This window comes from Nelumbo nucifera, chromosome 3 (genome assembly GCF_055504915.1).
Source record: "Nelumbo nucifera cultivar China Antique chromosome 3, China Antique-T2T, whole genome shotgun sequence".
Classification (NCBI taxonomy): Eukaryota; Viridiplantae; Streptophyta; class Magnoliopsida; order Proteales; family Nelumbonaceae; genus Nelumbo; species Nelumbo nucifera.
The window spans coordinates 3,305,550-3,325,481 of NC_142651.1; the positions used below are offsets into that span (position 1 = coordinate 3,305,550).

Below are 19,932 nucleotides of genomic sequence, written 5' to 3' on the forward strand. Positions count from 1 at the left end.
TTTTTGGAAGATATTTTGAAAATCGATTTGCTGGAGTTGCCCCAGTGGTTATGCATCTCTTAGATAAATCCCATGTGGTGGTGATTGATTCAGAGGGTGATTCTTTGTGGTACCCCAATCAGAGTCTGACATTGTTGTGTAGGACATAACTGACATTTGACTTTGCATAAGAGGGCCTAAGTGATAATTTCCATGCACTTAAGGATATAATTGCAAATGTATTACTTGACATCTTTGCAATTTTAGGAAGCTTTTTTGTAATCCTCATCATTGATTAGGGAGACTCAAATGGAGATTCCAGTATAAGAGCAGAGAGATAGGGTTGTCTTTGCTAGACCTAACCCTTAGGAGATGGAATCCCTATTGTATCTTACGGCCCTAGATGCTTAAGTGCATAAACTGCATTAGACAAAAAGTTTGACTTTCACTAGAGGATATCGATTGGCCTCTTTAGATTGTGGATGTTAGAAAATATTTTCAAACCTAGTTTTCTTCATCAATCAAATGCTACAACAAGAACAAGGTATATTTTCCTGCTTAAATCAAATTAGTCAAAAATATGGAGATCTTACGTTGTAGGAGAAGTCAATTTTGATTTTCTTAGATTTTTCCTGCTATAATTTATCCTTTTGTCAGGTGCAAAGAATGGCTTCTTCATAGTTACTCCATCCTGATATATATATTATTGATACATGCAGATGACAAATGAAATTGGAAAGGCAATGTTCTCTAAAGCAGGGGAACTTGGAGTTCCAGTGGGCTTTATGTGTATGAAGGTATTTCAATGAGATAATTTCATCGAAGATGGCTTTCAAAATACTATTATCTTTTTTTAATTACATTTAACAAATATTGAATTGAAGATGGTGCTTTGTAGGGTCTTGATCTTCATATTTCAGAAATTGAGGAGCTCTGCTCAGACTTCCCTTCAACAGTTGTATTACTTGATCATTTGGGTTTTTGCAAGCCACCCTTGTCAGCTCCATATAATGTTTCTTTTTTTCCTATTACTTTTTTGATCTTTTGGCACACTTTTTCCTTGATATTGAATTATCATGGAAAGATGAAGCGATGAACGCAATCATTTTTTTAATGCATTTCGTTGACAGGAATGATGATGAAAGTAAGATTTTCTCTAGGCTTTTAAACCTTTCCAGATATCCACAGGTGATGATGTTTGTATATCTTTTGCTACTAATTTCAATAGTGAGAGGAATTTTACTTTAGTTTAATATACCCAAGGCTCTGTAAGATTTTAATTGTGCTGGATGGTTTTAAAATGGACAGGTTCATGTGAAATTTAGTGCATTGTTCCGAGTGACAAGAAAATCATTCCCATATGAAGATACATGCCACCTTCTTTCCCAAGTTGTCTCGAGCTTTGGTGCCAACCGTGTCATGTGGGGCAGGTAGTTTATGACTTTTAATTTATCTTTGCTGCTCCTACCATGAGAAACAGAAAATCAGCATTTGCACGTGGCGTGGGGGTGGCCGGGTGGGTAATTAGGAAAAATAAAAGAACAGAGGAAATGAGCAAATATCTCATTTTTTGTGTTACTATGAATGTAACATTGCAGTGACTTCCCATATGTTGTTCCCGAATGTGGGTACAAAGGAGCAAAAGAAGCAGTTACACTTATTGCTCATCAGGCGTCATTATCTGAGGCTGACTTGGAGTGGATAATGGGCAAAACTGTGATGCAGCTCTTCCATGGTTCATGGGTCTCTTCTTAACAAATTCATCAATATCAATTCTATAAAGGATAAACATAGGGAAGACAATGGGGCAGGTTCAGGAAGGGTTTAATAAATTCTAGACCCTACTCGCCTCCCTAGACCTCCCAATCCGTACCCTTAACTCATGAAAATATCGATGCTGTACTATAATTGGATCATGAATGTAGTATGGATGGATTAAATTTGTATTTGACAAATAGTAAAAGTAACTATGTGTAGTTTAAAAGCTACTAGTATTTGTAAATCGAATTTAATTGTATAGGAGGGTGGATGCATATCCAAGCAGGTTATAAATGGATTAATTTTGCATTCATTATTGTCTTCTGGCTATGGAAATGGAATTGATTGTCTTCTGGCTCCCTGGTTCAGTGGCTCAACCATCTGGGTTGAGTAGGCCAGCTTGTGATATCTCATATCATTTCATTTTGTTTAATGCCACGTCCATTTGTTAAATTGAGTGCTTAAATCATTTTCTACTATGACCCCTGTCCTTCTTAATCTGCCCTAGCCCTTCTTGCCTCTTCAACTTTAGTAGATTGTTTTTTTTTGTGGGTGTCATAGGTGGTATTCTATGTACATGGCCAAACTATCTTCATCTATATTCTTTCATTTTTATCACTTATTAGAGGTTCTCTTAGGTTTCTCCGAATATATATATATTTTGGATAAGTTTAAAATTTCATTTTTGACATTATCCTTTCTAGTTTTTTTTATTAATCCATTTCAGTATATGTGTTTTTGTCACACTCATTTTTTGGACATTATTTCTTGACTGTTCAATACTTTCCTCCATACAACATAATTGGCCTTACATTGTAGAATTTTACTTTTAACCTAAAGGGTATTCACCTATCACATTAGATCAGATCCATATGCACCCCATCATTTTGCCATTTTGATCTAATTCTAGGGTCAACATTCTCTTCATTTTCTCCCGTGCAAAGATGCCCATGTCGGCAATTCTCTACTTCTCCAACCCCTTCTCTATATTCTTTTTTTATTTTTATTTCTTTAAAATTGAACAAAATAATTTAAGTAGCCAATCACTTTAAAGGCTTTTCCCATTAACTCTCCCTTCTTTCCTGTCAACTCCTATTATCTTTTTCTCATTAATTGCCCCATTAGTTCTCACCAATAATTCATGATCAAGGTTCAAAGTATCGACACGTATCGGCCTGTATCGGTTGATACGTATCGTTTTCAGGACCCCTCCAATACGCCCTTACAGTGGGTGTATCGGAGGTCTGACTGGTTCAGGGGGTAGTGGAGACCTAAACTGACCCCCCTTGAACCAGTTACGAAAAAAAAAACACACACACACAATAAAAATGTGTATTGATTCACCCAATACGCCCCTACTGGTGTATTGGGCATATTGATATTTTGAACCTTGCTCATGATGCTAATTCCATCTCCTCTAAATTACTTCATTAAATTGCCTAAAATTCTATTACTTTATACCATACCCAATAAAATTTATAGTCTTAAAAACTATAAGAAAAAATTTGAACCCAAGTATCTAGATTGAGAGAAAACAAATCTATCACTGCAACATGTTTTAACCACCTAATACATTTATATGAATTGTATATCTCATGCATGCTTATCAACAAATTTGAAGAAACATTTATGTGAGTTATATATGTATGTATACATGTATATTTTATTTATTCTATCATTTGTAACATTTCTCATGAACTATCAACAATACTTTACATTTTTCTTGTTCATACTTCACATGAACTATTAAAGTTTTTTTTTTGTGTCCATGTACCTCATTTATAGTTATTTATAACCTAGGTTTAGTGTCATTGACATAACTTTTGAGACTTGTTTTTGAGTTTTCACAATTCACATCTTATATGTGTATTCTAATATATCTCTTAAACTTGTCTTTTATAATACTCCTTCCATTTTCAATACTTTGAAACTTATAACTTTCGGTGTCAAAAAAGAAAAAAAAAAACTTCATGAGCACTTGTTCAAAGTTTTTTATTGCCATGAAAATTGAACAAACAACATATCATGAACGTCTCGTTATGTAAAATAAGTTTGCCAAGCTTTATTTCGTGAGCAGTTTTTCACGTTCTCGTTCACATGAACTATTTTCTTCTCATTCAAATGAACCGAGATAAACCCTTCGTAACATGCCAACCAGTGGTTGGGATTTCCATTAACCACGCATGTTCATAATTGGTTAAAAAAATTTGGCAACTTTCCGATCAATGAGGTTGTTAATGCAGCCTTTTTGTGCAACTGAATTTTCATAAAACCTGCTTTTTCAATTGTTGAAAACAAGTGAAATGGGTTTCCTTGTACCCATTTTTTGATGGCCCCATATCATGTACGGGTGTGGGTTAAAATGGTTTATTTTAAATCCATTTCAAGTGACAAGTGACCCATATAGTATATGGTACTCATTTATCTCTATAATATGCGGGTTCCACCACGGGTGCTAAATTATATTATTATAATAAGTAATTTTGAAATTGATTAGTTATAATTAATTACAATTTAGGGAAATTTAAATTCCCTTTAATTATTTGAAACAAACTCCATTTAAAAATTGAAAATATAGAATTGATATATGATTGCAATTATTTTTAAGATTAACTATAAAAATTTAAAATCAATTAATTAATTAATAAAAATGAAATTAGTTATAATTAATTAAAATTTAGGGAAATTTAAATTCCCTTTAATTATTTGAAACAAACTCCATTTAAAAATGAAAATATGGAATTGATATATGGTTGCAATTATTTTTAAGATTAATTATAAAAATTTGAAATCAATTAATTAATTAATAAAAATGAATTTAATTTTAAAACGAATAAATTTTTAAATTATTAACAAAAGATTAATAAAATCTTAAATTTTATTGATAACAAATAAAAATTTAGAAAAGACTAACTAACTAAAAAATAATATTTTGGGTTGAACTTGAACGGACTCAACCTAATTAGAAATATCATGGCTATTTCTACTTAAATTTCACTTAATAGAGTCTGTGCATGGAGGGGTGCTCATGGTTCAGTTAACCAAACCATGAGGGTTCTTTAGAAACCGAATTGGTCCTACCGGTTTGTCCATATCTCCAAACTGAAACTAAAATGATACCATCAGTTAATCAGTTGACTGGTTCGATTTTTTATATTTATAACATATAGTATAAATAAACATATATAATATATTATATTATAAATAATAAATGACATATAATCTATTATAAATACTATAAAATATACATAATATAGTGTATATTATAAATATAATATATATTTATATATAATATATAGATAATATGTGAAGTATATTATATATATATATATATATATATATATATATATATATTTCGGTCGATTTGATTAATCAAAAAATTGAACTGATCCTTCGGTTTTTCTAAAATACCAAACCGAGATCGATTCATTTTCTGATTCAGTTTGCTCAATTCAGTTCGATTTTTCGGTTTTTACCTACGTGCATGGGTTCGGACTAAGTTAAATATTATTTGAATGCGCTTATTTTACGATTTTGCCATTATGGTAAATATTACTTTTAATTGTAATTTATTTTATAATAAAGTTTTTATAATTCTCCACGCTTGTAATGCATGTATGGGTTTTTCCTCTGAAGTATATAATTGTCCCGTTCGAAAAGCTTTTAACGCCCCTCTACTCTTACATCCAATGCGAGATGGAGGACGCGAGTTCGAAATCCTTTCCCGCCAACGAACCAGAGCAGGACCTTTACACCATACCAAGCTATTCAAGTAAGTTGCCCATACCTTCAAAGATTCCAAACCCCCTATTTTTTTTCTTTGCTTATTTCTGTTACTTGCATCCACCAAAATCCTAACCCTAATTTATTCCATTTCAGGCTGGTTCACCTGGGACGAAATCCACGAAACCGAGAAACAGGCCCTGAAGGAGTTCTTTGATGGCAGCTCCATCTCAAGAACACCCAAGATCTACAAGGAGTACAGGGATTTCATCATCAACAAGTACAGGGAAGAGCCTTCGCGGCGGCTCACGTTTACGGAGGTTCGTAAGTACTTGATCGGTGATGTCTGTTTGATTCACAAGGTGTTTCGGTTATTGGAAAGATGGGGATTGATTAATTTTGGTGTGCCGACGGAGGATTCGTCTGGTGATGAGAAGTTGAAGGGCAGATTGGAGGATGGAGTGCCTAATGGAATTCGAGTGGTCTCTGTTCCCAATCCCAATAAAGTTGTTCTTTTGACACCAAATGTGAAGGATGAAGCGGTCGATAAAGGCGGCTTCAGACTGCCGCCTCTGGCGTCTTACTTGGATGTTTTTGGTGACTTGATGCGTGAGAAAGGGCTGATTTGTGAGAACTGCGGGGAAGGTTGTGCTTCCGGACGCTATGTGTCTGCTAAGGTATTGCAATTTGAGTTTGTAATTAGCTTGTTAATGATCTGTTTGGAGGCCACGAGAAGGATTTTCTTTTCTCTCCATTTTCTCATTTTAACCTTCAATTGCATCTGAACATCTGAATTCATTATTTACGGCTGAGCCATATTTTGTAATGTTATTAAATTTGGAATTGGATTCATAGAGCAAGATGTTGGAATGACCTCATTTCAAACTTGGTTAACATTCCCGAAAGAATCTCTTTGGCATGGTAACTTTATGCATCTAATGCAATGAAACATTGGAAATAAATACTTTCATTCCAGGAGGTTTCTTTCATTTTATTTTCAGTTATCTGCTTGGTTTTTTCTGGTAAAACTCTCAATTGGTTCAAGACCTTTTGCTTATTAGTAATCTGGTCAATGTTCGTGTCTTATGTTGTAGTTGGAACCAGATATGCATGTCTTAATATAGATTTGCTTCAATAGAAGCTGATGCATCAATTAATACTCTGGTGCATTATACACAGTGATATTACTCTTATGGTAATTACTTGTATATGATGTAAATTTCCCTGTATTAGAAAATAGAAATCTAATGAATTTGTAGAAAACTCAAGTCAGGTATGGAATAATCTTCTCTATGTGGTCACAGTAATTTTAAACTATGGGAAGGCAATTCTATCCCTTGTGCACGTGTCTGGAAAAATTGGGGATTCTTATTTGCGATCAACCATAATGGTTTGGTTTGGCAACTGATTGCATACAACTTACTTTTATGTTCAACAGTAAACTTCCAACTGAAAAATGACTTTGACCTCAAGAATAATGTTAATACCAGCTCTAGAAAAGTGGAAAGCTTGATTCTACTATTGAGATATTAATTTGGTAAGTAAAGTAGATGTTGAAATACCGAATAACCAGCTAGGAACAAATTTTGTTTAATGGGATGAATCAGTGGCATCGTAAATGTGTTCTGCAATGTTTAATTTTAAACATCAGGCTTAACTGTCACATGACAGTGTTACATAAGGACTTTCTTAAATGAATGAAGTGTCTGCATTGCACACAGTTTGGGTACTAATACTCCAAAAATTGTCGAGGAAACGCTTCCACATACAGCCTGGTCTGGTGTTAAACCCAAACATATGGAGGGTTATTTCTTTTTCTTCTTTACATTTTTTTTTCACACAGATTGTTTCAATGGGTTTGTAAGCCTGCGATGTGGCCCTCTATGAGCTTTACATAATTGATGACACAGCCAATCTAGAGCAATTATCTGGTAATAGTCCCTCTGAATTGGCTGTTTGTATTGCACAGGTTAAAAATTCAATTTTGAGCTGTATTTTGACCTGGCTTGAAATGGGTCTTCTTTTGAAATTTCAGGAAAATGCAATGTATTAAACTTTTTTTTATTATTATAGTTTCTCTTCTCTTTCTCTTTTTCTAAAGCTAATCTTCTATTTTTCTTAATCTGATAACACCCAAGTTTAATTACCTACAATTTCTGTTCCTTTCTCTTTATTTTGCACAGAAAATAGTTTCTCTTCTCTTTCTCTTTTCTTAAAGCTAATCTTCTATTTTTCTTAATCAGATAACACCCAAGTCTAATTACCTACAATTTCTGCTCCTTTCTTTTTATTTTGCACAGAAATGATAGAATACATCATTTTTGCTTCTCCCATGACTGGAATGTGGAATTTAAATCCTTGTTATGCAGTATATTGTTTTATATTTGTCCAACTGCTTCATGCATTGCACCATTCTCCTTGTATTAGCTACCAAGAAGTTGTATTTGTTTAATAACTCTGGAAGAGGTCCTTTCTTTTTTTTTTTTTTTTGAAAGGTAAGGTAAGAATTTATTGAAAGAAAGAGAAGGGAACAGCAACTCCCTGAAGAAGAGGAGAAAACTCATTACATACTCCAGACTCACTGAGAGTGAAGCATCTGAAATACATTTTGATGCTTAAACTCAGGTCTAACTGACAACCAAGATGCAATCTTACAAGCAGAAATCTGTATCAAGTCATCTATATTTTTTGATCTGTTACAAAAAATGTGACTATTCCTCTCAGACCAAATGGTCACAATAATAGCCGTAGGTATAGTGCTCCAGATCAGCTTCCCTTTTCTCTTAAGGCCCATCAATTTCCAGCAGTAGAGCAAGTCCTTGATGGAACTAGGCATGATCCAACCGACCCCAGCAACTTTAAGAAAATGAGCCCAAAACTTCGTAGCAAAGTGGCAGTGGAGAAAAAGGTGGTCACTTGTCTCTGGTGCTAATCCACACATCCCACAATTCAGATCAGGGATCTGCAGCCCTCTCCTACCCAGATGACTCTTGAAAGACCTTTCTTAAGGGTCAAAACCCAGATTTGTAGTACTTGCATGAACTCCACAAATGGTTCCAGCTCCCAGTCGAAAAGATTTCTCCTAAATAGAGGACTCCAGGAGATAGAATTACCACTCATATCATAGGTATCAGCAACTGAGATATTTGGGTCTGCATCACACTGATAAAGCAGGGGAAAGGCTTCTGCAAGAGGGATATCCATGCACCAAGGGTCCTTCCAGAGCTTTAGTCTGTTTCCTCTACCAATTTTGAAACCTAAACCAGAAGAGAACACTGAAAAGTTATTATGAATTCCTTTCCAAAGAGAGCAACCCCAGTTTTATAGAGGGTACAAAGACCTCCAATCACTCCAATCCACCCCAAACTTAGATGCAATTAGTCTCCTCCACCAAGTATCCCTCTCTGTTCCAAATCTCCACAACCATTTACTAAGAAGGGCAGTACTAAAAGTTTTTAATTTTCTTAAACCCAAACGTCCTTCCTCTAGAGGCAAGCACACCTGGTCCCACTTCACAAGATGAATTTTCTTTTTTGTCTTCCCACCCCCTTCAAAGGAAATTCCTCTGAAGTGCTTCCAAATTTTTAGCCACCTTGGCAGGGATAGGAAGGAGAGAAAGAAAGTAGGTGGGGAGATTTGAGAGAGTACTGTTCAGAAATGTCACTCTACCACCAGCCGATAGTATTTGGCCTTCCAAGAGGCCAACTTCCTTTACGTCTTTTCAATTACGGGATCCCAGATTGACACAGAATTACATTTAGTTCCAAGGGGGAGCCCCAGATATTTTCCTGGGAGATAGCTAACCTGATAGGCCAACACTTCAGCCAAGAATTCCAGGTTATCAACCTGGCCAACAGGGAAGACAACACTTTTCCCCAGATTTACTTTCAGCCCAGTCACTATTTCAAACCAACAAAGAATTCCAACTGATCAGCTGCAGCATCAATAAAGCAAAGACCCCCCCCCCCTGTCTAATTCCTCTGGAGCTCTCAAAGAAGCCCACCACTTGTCCATTAATGAGGACAGATGACACATACCTTTATCCAATTCCTCCACTTCTGACCAAAATTCATCTTTGCCAAGATTAAATCCAAACATCTCCAGTTGACATGGTCATACGCCTTCTCAATATCCAGTTTACAGATCAGACCAGGTTTTCCATCCCTCCTTCTAAAGTCAATCAACTCGTTTGCAATCAAGACACTGTCCAACATTTGTCTGCCAGGGACAAAAACACACCAATTCTCAGAAATTACACTCGATAGAACTTTCGTCATCCTCTCTGCCAACACCTTTGAAAGAATCTTGTAAAATCTATTTAGGAGACTAATGGGCCTGAAGTCTTTTAAGTTTGTTGCTCCAAAATCTTAGGAATGAGAGAAATAAAAGTATTATTTAGGCTTCTCTGTAGGGATGCTGATCTGTGAAAGTTCTGAAACACATTCAGCAGGCCATGCTTTATAAAATCCCAGCATTTCAAGTAAAACATATTAGTCAAACCATCTGGTCCAGGGGACTTCTCTGACTCCAGACTTGTGATTGCTTCCTTAATCTCCTCAGTGAAAGAAGGAAGATGTCCTTTCTCTTCTCTTCCTTCTTTCTCTAGATGCTTGCCTCATCTAAAATGCAGACTTCTGATTACTGTAATTTGATAGGGCCTTGCTGGTTAGCGCATAAAGTTACAACTAATACATGAAAGAGGGAAATTACTGCAGATATGGGTTTGGTTTAGTTAGCCTACTTGGGAGTTTTGGTGGGCTTTTGCATAGGCAACCAACTAGGTAGTTGGTATAGTTACAAGCATATTAGTGGGTGCGGTTAAGCCCCATTTTATAATTTTGTGTTATTACGAGTGTACACGAAGTGACAGAGCTAATTAGCGCTCCTAATCCCTGTTTGTATATGTGTATGTGTACTTTTACATTAAATTATTCAAAAATCTTGTTAATTCTTTGAAATCAGGTCTAAATTCAATCATTTGCTTATTCATTTTGTGGTTTAGTAATATATAACGTGTACTTGTAAAATACTTGTTTCTAATTGTATATATATTGTAAAATTTTGTATGCTTATTGCTTTTATTTATATTTTGTATTTTGCTGAAGCAACACCTATTGTTGCTTAGTTGTCAACTTGCTTTTCTAGGTTGAAATGCCTAGGCATTGCCTAGCTGCCTTGAGTAGATTTCTTAAGTTAATATTACCTATATTTCATAACTGGGTAATAGGAGATGTAGGATATAACATAACAAATATGGAAAGGGAGATAAGACCTTGTTAGTTTGTAGGTCATAACTAACAATTAGGTCTTAAACCCATATTTCATAATTGCAAAGGTGCCAACCAGCTGGTTGGTATGGTCTCCTGCCGGTCGTAGCAGAGACTTGGGATCGAATCCCGCCTGCAATTGGGTTGGTGGGGGATGGGCTACACCCTGTTTGTGTAGCCCTTAAGAAGATATAAAAAAAAAAAAAAAAAAAACCCATATTTCATAATTAGGAACTAGGGGGTAACACTGTGGCTGTCCTTGGATTGGGGTGGAAATGAAAAAGCAGCAGATGGAAAAAGATTTAGCTAATCTACTCCTTTCTGTGCTATGCTGTTAGGCTCTGAAAGAAGCTTGTATTCTGAATGCTTATAGCCTGCCAACTTAAGATAAACTTCTTTCCCATAAGAAGGCCTATACCTTAACAAAACTTTTCTTCAACTGCTAATTCGATGGCTGATGCACTAGCCAAGCAAGGGGCTGGGAGAAATCTAACATTCTGGGTACAGATGTAATTTTTTGTTAAAATTAAAGGGGAGACATAAGAGGGCTTGTCTCTCACCCACTTTCTCTTGTGCATTTTCTTTTAAGTTCAATGGAAGTTAACATTCATCCAAAAAAAAAACAAAATTTTTCTTCAACCATTACTGTTATTTTTTTTCCTTCAATTATCATCTCCGTTTTATAAATATTTTTCAATATAGTGCTTGGGTTGTGATGCATGTTGCACATTTAGATGACAATACTTCTCTATGACACTAAATTTTTCTCTCTTCGTCTTACCACTTAATTATTTTGACTGCAAATTCTTGATTCTGGTATTTATTATTCCAAGATTCCATCATTCCAAGGACTTATTTCTAAATGACTCTTTTCATTTCTGCTATAAAGAATTTGCAGTTCACTTGCTTGCAAATTTTATATTCTCATGTTCTGCGATATTCTATTTGTAACTTCTCCCCATTTATTTGTTATCAGCAGGGGGGATTTGTAATTTGTGTAAGATGCTTCAAAAATGAAAATTATGGAGAAAGCAAGACAGCGGATGGTTTCAAGTTCAGTGATTCCACAAGTAGTAGTGATGATCATGGAAGTGATGTCTGGACTGATGCAGAGACACTACTTCTTCTAGAAACTGTGTTGAAGCATGGAGATGATTGGGATCTTGTTGCACAAAATGTTCAAACCAAGAGTAAACTTGATTGCATATTAAGACTCATACAGATGCCTTTTGGGGAGCTCATGTTGGGCTCAACCAATGGAAAGGGTGGTGCTAGCAATTCTTCTGGCAACAATATCAACAACAGACAAGTTCAGGCCAATTCAATTGATACTCAAGAACCAATCAAAACAGAGAACCAATGTCATGAGAATATGGATGAGACTAGGCAGATCAGAGAGGATGAGACCCAAGACCCTCTGTTAAAGCGAAGATGCATTGGTTCATTTGCAGACTCTGGTGGGTCACTGATGAAACAGGTAAGAATGTTAATCTTTAGTATTTTCCAGCAGGGGAAATTCTTTAGAGATTTTAGCATATTTTCATTATCATATTCTTATTATGAGGTCTTCAGGTAATTTCCAAGATAAGTTGTTTGTTGAACTATTAGAAAAGAGTGAAAACTACTCATAAAGCATAAACATCAAATTTTTATTAGATGTGATGATGCTTTTTAACACTTTTTTTTGTAAATAATAAGAAATGCTTGTCTCATTGTTGGTGTGAAAATTTTAATAAATTCTCATGCAACATAATTTACTCAATCAAGTGATTGAGTTTTTATTATTTTGGGTAAGGCCCATTCAGGGAATCATACGGATTGTTCCCCTTAATTACATCCCCACAAGAAAGTAGAGAACACCTTTTGATTCTGACTTGGAGAAATGAACGCATAGAACAAAAGAAAAGAACAATAGGATACTTAAAAAAGAACTTTTCATTTGCTTTTCTTTTACATCAGGTGTACAAGAATGAGAAGAAAGAAGAAGAAAATACAATTGAGAAACTATACAGCAATACATTTCTCTTTTCTTTAATACAAAGAAAATTTCCTTCTCACTCCTTTCTTCATAATAAGTTGTAGTCAATCAGATGAAATTCTGATTGTAGACAGCCTTACTCCTTGGAATTTTGCATACAAAAAGGGAACCATAGTCAATCAAATTGAATATTTGATTGTAGACGATTTTCATCCCTCCATTCTTCATTTTCATTTGAAGGGAACCATAATCAGCCTTTGAGGTTTAGACTGTAGATGGTTTACTCCCTAACTTTGTCTTGAAAGAGGGACCATAATCAACCAAGTAGAGGCACCTGGTTGTAGATGGTTCATTCCCCCTTACTCTTCATTTTCATTTGAAGGGAACCATAATTAGTCTTTGAGAATTAGACTGTAGATGGTTTAATCCCTAACTTTGTCTTGAAAGAGGGACCATAATCAACCAAGTAAAGGCACCTGGTTGTAGATGGTTTATTTCCCTCTTTTTCCTTTCTCAAAAGTAATAACAAAAGAGAGAGAAAGAAGGATACATAGCAGAAGACATAAATAGGAAGTATTCACAGAGAGGACCTTCCTTTTTCTACCTGTATTAGTGAGACTTTTTCTTCCTTGCCTTCCCTTGAGCACTTCTCTTTTCTTCTCTCCTTATATTTGGTTTTCTTTAGAATCTCTTGTGAAAATTTTCTCCGAAGAGTCTCTCCGTGTGTACATGTTTCTAGCTTCCCCTTAAGATAGAGAGTGGGGTGGTTATGTAACTACCCCCTCCTCCTAGGTGAAGGACCCCTGTCCCTCCCACTTAAAGAGAGGGAATTCCCCACTTAAAGAGAGAGAACTCCTCACTTAGGAGGGGGAACTCCCATACGGGATACTTTTTTATAATTTTAATGATTTGGCTATTTGACTAGCTAGCCCACTTACTACAAATTATTTGAATAAAAAAAACTGACTTCAACACTCATATAATATGTGAATCACATGAGTGTCCTGCCATGAAAATCTATCAAGAATAGCAATGTGCAACATAACTATTTACTTAGTTTTTATCATTTTAAATATCAAAGTATTTTAAAAAGATAATAGATATTGTTGCAGATGATAGGAATTGTTTGCTAGCTTCTTTTTTCTGGATAATTGCTGTTTTGCCAACTTCTTTTCTTCTCCTTGTATGCATCAAATTGAAACTAGGACTGTCTCTGTTAGGTAGCTCTATTGGCCACAATGATGGGTCCACATATTGCAGCTGCTGGAACTAAGGCTGCTATTGCAGCACTGTGCAATGAAAATGAGTATGCACAGGAGATGTTTGAGGGTGAGGAGGTTAGTGTCACTAATTATTTTGGGTCTCTCACGTCAAAGAATGAACCAGGCAGGTAAGTAATCTTTTCTAAGATTTTCCTGAAGGAATTTATTTTGTTATTGCGTTTGGACATCAAAGTTTTTCCCTCTATAATACCTTATCCCTTGTAGGGTCTGTAAGGTTGATGACATGGAAATGGGGGAGAAATGCATACAATCAGGTAAGATCACCCTTGATTTTTGTTTGATCAGAAACATCAAAAGTGTTAATCAATGTATAAGCAAATCATTGATCCAAAAAAAAAAAAATCAATGTATAAGCAAATGAGTGGAAAACCTTCTCCCAGAAGGCCAGAAGAATATGGATGGGACTAAATGGCAGTTGACTTGTGGAGAGGACCAAAACAGTAAAAACGCCAGCCTCCCCACCCTCCAATACAATCACTCTCTTTGTAACCCATCCCTTGAATTAATGAATTGGCAACTTTGATAACCATCTGAACAAGTTGTTCATCTTGGCTGCCTTAGCAAAAGGAAATGTGCAAGAGTTGCAGTACTATATTCTAATAGATATGCTAAAAGGCCATACATAGAGGAAAGTGAGTTTACCCTATTTTTAATCTGTATCTAGCTTATATGATGCCTAAAACAATAGAGTTTATCACTTGTACAATAGAAATCTAAGATGATATCATCAAATTTGACTTGAAATTCAAATAATCCACTTATCAAAAAAATTGACTTGAAATTGAAATAACCACATACAATTGGTCTTTAATCTAACATATGCTGGAAAGTAAACTCAATGTTTGGTCTTAAATAACGTAAATAAATCGTTTTCTATCAAGGGCTTTGAAACAAGTCTCCTTTGACAAAACTAAATATAAAAAAAAAGTAAAGAACTAATTCTTAATTGAATTTTTCTGAATCATAGTGAATCACATGAATCATATAAATCGTAATTGTAAGATTTATAAATCTAATTGTAGGATTCAAATGAAAATTGTTAAAATTTTTGTAGAAAAGGATTCAGACACAAGGTTCAAATCGAAGCTCTTGGAATTCGTGATTCAAAGTATGATCCTTATCATAAAATCGTAAGATTTTGATGATTTTGACAACATGCACAAACACGTCTGTGGTGGCAAGGGCCACTGCTTGGTGTAACGGTAAAATCTTGGGTTGACAAGGCCTAAAAAAATCTCTGGTTGACAAGTGAGAGTGTGGATTCGAGTCTGAGCGTGTCCACCTTGTGCCATAAAAAAGCCAGAGGTTAGGCTATCCAGTCTACCCCTTCCAAGACCCTACACATCTGGGACCAATGTGGGGTAACGGCCTTTTACATGTCTGTGGTGTCAGCGGCAGTTAGGAGATGCAAAATGCAAAGCTTTGTTAAATAAATTGAAACAAATACCCTCACATGGGTTGAAATAATGGTTGTTATAACATTAGTGGTTGTTTTCTTTTGCAGAACCACAGGAAACTCCCCAAGAGAAGTTGGTACCTTTAGCTTTGCGATTTAGAACTGGAATTGCAGCAGCTCTAGGGACAGCTGCTGCTCATGCCAAGTTATTAGCAGATCAGGAGGATAGAGAGATTGAACGCTTAGTGGCAACTATTATAGAGATGCAGGTCTCTCTCTCTCTCTCTCTCTCTCTCTCTCCTCCGGGAGTGTGTTTGTGATCATTTGCATGCATGCATTTGTGTCCTTGGAGGGGACATTTTTTATTAGTTGGGTTTACTGGAAAGTCTGAATGAACCAACAATTCCTTGCTGTTCCTCTCTCTACTTTAGTCTCTATTTTTGAGATTCAGGTAGTGACTGATAGTCACGGAATTCCTCCAATTGGCAGAAAAGAGGGTACATTTAGTGGGTTTCTCTTGTTGACCCGATTATCCTCCTCCCGCATGGCATCCATGTGTGTGTGTGTATTTACCAATTCTTATTCTTTGTTGCCATCTATCCTTGTATATCATCCGAGAATCAAAGCATCACAATATTCTGTATGACTGACTGTTCCGTGTGGATTAATAGATTAGGAAGATACACTGCAAAATCAAACATTTTGAAGAATTGGAGCTGATAATGGAGAAGGAATACACCCATATAGAGGAGCTAAAGGAGTATTTCATTGCAGAGCGGATCAATGTCATATGTGAAGCACTTAGAGTTGGCATCTCAAGATGGAAGGATCATACTTCTGTAAAATCTGTTATAGGTAGCATATTTTGACGAAGCCTTAGTTCCCATGGGGCCAAAAAAAAAAGGGGGGCCGGGGGTGGGGGAACAAGTTATGATATGAATCTGTTTCTTCTTTCCAATATCAGTGCTAAGTTCAATCACTATTCCAGTCAATTTGATGATGCGAGATTCAAAGTATTGACATGTATCGGCCCATACGTATTATTTCGGGAGCTCCCCAATACGCCCCTACAGAGGATGTATCGGGGTTCTGACCAGTTCAGGGGGTGGAGTCTTAAACCGGCTCTAAAAAAAAAAGTAAAAAAAACTTTAACGCCCGTATCAATATTTAGAACCTTAGATGCACCCTAAGCTCTGTTTGGATAAACTTTTGCTTGAGTTTTGGGCTGTGGAAAACAAAATTGAGTCAAAAGTGTTTTGAACTTTTGGTAAGAGTTTCTCTTAAAAACATAACAATTTAAAGACAAACTCTTTTAAACCCCAAGGTTCAAAGCCTAAAACTGGGACGTTGTGCTTTTGGGTTTTAAAAACACAAATCTTGAAGCTTATCCAAAGGTAATTTTTGTTGCATCATGTTGAGGTAATATCTTATTTTTTACGAATCTTAAGGCTGTACTTGCATCGGATTCAGATTGGATCCAGTTACATCAACATCCAATTGTCAAGCCTTGGGTCCAAATCCAATCAGACACATCGGATTCAAATTTAATCTGTGTTCATGTGTTTAAATTGACAAAAAAAAATTAAAAATCCTTAAAAACTAATTATTTTTAAATTACACATGAATAATTAGTTAATGTAAATAAATATAGAATAATAAATTTATTGATTAAAAGCATAGATGTATACATACATAATTGTACTATGTATGTTTTTAACTGATAAACTTGATATATATAATGGTAATATTTTATCGGGCTCAGATTTTAATTGGATTGCGTGGCATTAAATCTGCATCCAATCCGATGATAACATCCAAATCAGGGATGGTTGAATTGGGTATCGTATTTTCAGAATCCATTGATAGACTTATTGCCATATTGATTTATTTTTGAGTAAATTACAGACTGTCACCTGAACTTTATTTTGTGATAAATACCCCTTTGAAATTTTGGATTTCAATAGTTTGTCCTCACTCCATTAACGGGGTTGATGATCAAGGTAAAATTATTGAATTACCCATTTGAGATTTGATGCATTGAGACAAAAAGCTATCAAAATGATAAAATGGGCATGTTAAAGTATAACCTCATCATCGAGGGGCTGAAGTGCAATAACCCAATTTTCATCATTTGATAGCTTCTGCTCTTAGCCTGCTGAATCTCAAATAGGCCATTTTGTAATTTTACCTTTACCATTTACCCCATTAACAGAGTAGGGGTAAAGGGGTAAAGTGCTGAAGTCCAAAAGTTCAGAGGGAGTTTTTGTCGCAGGGTGTTAAGTGTCACCAGCCCTCAAGTATAGAGTTCTCAATGCGTTGGGCCAAGTGGCCAACCCAACAAAATTAAACTGATCTAACTGATTATGTTCGTTCTGGTTCTGTGGTTTGTGCTTTGATTAATAAATGGAGTGGAGACTGCCAGACTGTTTCTTGCTGTTCTGAACAATCTGATGTTTGTAGCTCTGGCGGGATCAAATCCTGTTCGCACCAGAGTTTTTTTTTGGCGGGGGGGGGGGGGGGGTATGGCCGTATATTTTTTTGTCTAAAAGGCTCAGTTTGGAATGAGTACAAATACAAATACGTGAGAATGCAAAACCTTATATTTTGTATTATCTTGTTTGTATTTGTGTTATATGTATTTAATTTATACATTATACTCTTTCCAAACTTAGCCAAAAGGAAAATTTTATAGATGGTTAAACAATTGTTATATCAACATATAAATAATTTATTATTTTATTACCATTTTTATTAAGTATATATAATATTATAAAAAAGAGGTTGTAAGTTGTTATTATTATAGGTAATTGTAGATGTTAAGTATAATTGGATGTGATCCGAATAGACCTGATTAACCCCATTAATATTTGGTTCTGTTCTGGGAAAGCCTAATAGAAACAATATTTGGTTCGCGACTGGTCAACCCTGTCCATAACCAGACTCGACCCATCAACAGCTCTACCCAAGCAAATAATTCACTTTTATTTTTATTTTGTCTCCATATTTGATCTGAGTTGTTAAACTTTTATAGACGCCATCTATTTTATGAGCTCTGGGAGACTGGGACAATGTTAATTTTCCGAGAATATCCAAAATTGGGTCCAACGGCTTCCCATATTTCAGTTCAATGACAAATGACCTTAACACCCGGGCAATTGTCTTCTTCGGAACAATGGAGGGATTGGTTTTAAGGTTATTAAACCCTTCCCCTTCAGTTTCTGAGAACTGCTTAAACTTCCCTGTACTATGAGCCTTATTTCTCTCTTTGCGTATTGAAGATTGGAACGACCATTCCTTCTGTTAGTTTGGTGTAGGTGGAGATGGTAAAATTATCAGTATGCCCCAAGTGAAAATGTTTTACATTTTTTACTTTAATGAAGAGGGTGTATTGGTAATTTTACCATATTGTCTACAACCATGGTTCAATATTGTTAAGGGACACCGATTGGTCAAATTATTTTGGTATCACACCCGGTTTATGTAGTCCATTGTCAAAAAAATGGTAATATAAAGCTCAGCCAACGACCCAGTAGTTTAATCATGGTTTTCAAAACCAGGCCAGACTGGACGGTCGGACTGGAAAAGCCAGGAACTGGTCAGGTAATTGGTTCCATTTGACCCTAAAATCGTTTTTTTGGCCAAAACTGTTGATTTGGTCAGCGATCTGCTGATCTAGGCAGTCAAACCGTCACCCAGCCAACGGTTTTTGGTTGCTTTTATTTTTTATTCATTTTTATTTTTAAGTCAGAATGGGTCATTGGTTTGAATAGAATGATTGGACCATTCAACCCGAGAACCGGTCCCCAGAATGGTTACCTGTCCGGTCCGATTTTAAAAACCTTGAATTTAATTGGTCACTTTTGCATCCCTTCCATTTGAGAGTCCAGATCTGCTCCTCACAAAGTGCATCTCACACCAACCCCACTGTATATCCTGGCCGCACATCAGGAATATCTCCAATATTTGTAATTATTATTAAAGGGAATACAGGGTGGGATTTGGCTGTGAGATCGGTGCGAAGCGCGCTCTGCAAGGAGCCTATCCCAATTCTCCATTCGAGAGGCCTAGAAGCTTTCCATGCTGTGAAATGTGAATGCCAGTAGACCTGCACGTGCACGTTTACCACCACTATAAGGGTTGATGGTAAATTAATAAATTGTCCATTCAATATTCCATGGGCTGACAACAACAAATATTAAAATGATGGTTTCTAAAGCATAAATTGTTCTTAATGCGTGTGATGAGTTGATCATTCTCAAGGCGTTCTCAAGATGAACTTTGTTGCTTTTCTCAAAAAAAAAAAAGAGATGAACTTTGTTGAAGGAAGTTGAGATAAACATGTGAGTTAGGAAGAAAGGTTGCATTTGAATAGGTTTCAGGATTTGTGTTTCCTAATTTTAGGCTTTGTGTTTTGGGGCTTAAAAGTGTTTTGACTCTAGAGTATGTTTTTACAAGAAACACTTGAACGCTAAAAAGTTAAAACGCTGATTTTTGGCCTGGTTAATCCTTAAATGGAACTCATCCATGGCATATTTAATCATCCAAAAA

The 19,932-nt window shown here is 35.7% G+C and overlaps 2 protein-coding genes across 3 annotated transcripts in view; both read left to right on the top strand.

Moving 5' to 3' along the window:
- LOC104592823 (catalytic/ hydrolase) overlaps positions 1 to 2,050 on the top strand; it is a 31,945-nt gene extending 29,895 nt beyond the window's left edge. The window contains exons 6-10 of the mRNA XM_010252327.2: positions 699 to 776; positions 878 to 975; positions 1,110 to 1,167; positions 1,288 to 1,409; positions 1,578 to 2,050. Coding sequence (XP_010250629.1) covers positions 699 to 776; positions 878 to 975; positions 1,110 to 1,167; positions 1,288 to 1,409; positions 1,578 to 1,734 — 513 coding nt within the window. The 3' untranslated portion in view covers positions 1,735 to 2,050. The remainder of the gene's footprint in view (positions 1 to 698; positions 777 to 877; positions 976 to 1,109; positions 1,168 to 1,287; positions 1,410 to 1,577) is intronic.
- Positions 2,051 to 5,350: 3,300 nt separating this feature from the next.
- On the top strand, positions 5,351 to 16,398 carry SWI3A (SWITCH/sucrose nonfermenting 3A). Of its 2 annotated transcripts, none has more exons than XM_010252328.3 (7): positions 5,351 to 5,509; positions 5,617 to 6,137; positions 11,704 to 12,204; positions 13,926 to 14,095; positions 14,193 to 14,242; positions 15,493 to 15,653; positions 16,056 to 16,398. In XM_010252328.3, the coding sequence occupies exons 1-7, from the start codon at positions 5,434 to 5,436 to the stop codon at positions 16,251 to 16,253; spliced, it is 1,677 nt and encodes a 558-aa protein (XP_010250630.1). In that variant the 5' UTR covers positions 5,351 to 5,433; the 3' UTR covers positions 16,254 to 16,398. The 2 variants fall into 2 exon arrangements, with proteins under 2 accessions (XP_010250630.1, XP_010250631.1); XM_010252329.3 differs by having other exon boundaries at positions 11,707 to 12,204.
- Positions 16,399 to 19,932: the final 3,534 nt, after the last annotated feature.

Bases quoted from the DNA above. Each gene is read 5' to 3' on its own strand.
- SWI3A (XM_010252328.3), top strand. From the start codon at position 5,434: ATGGAGGACGCGAGTTCGAAATCCTTTCCCGCCAACGAACCAGAGCAG. The intron at 6,138-11,703 runs GTATTGCAATTT...ATTTGTTATCAG, and splicing joins GACGCTATGTGTCTGCTAAG to CAGGGGGGATTTGTAATTTG. The intron at 14,243-15,492 runs GTAAGATCACCC...TTTCTTTTGCAG, and splicing joins GGAGAAATGCATACAATCAG to AACCACAGGAAACTCCCCAA.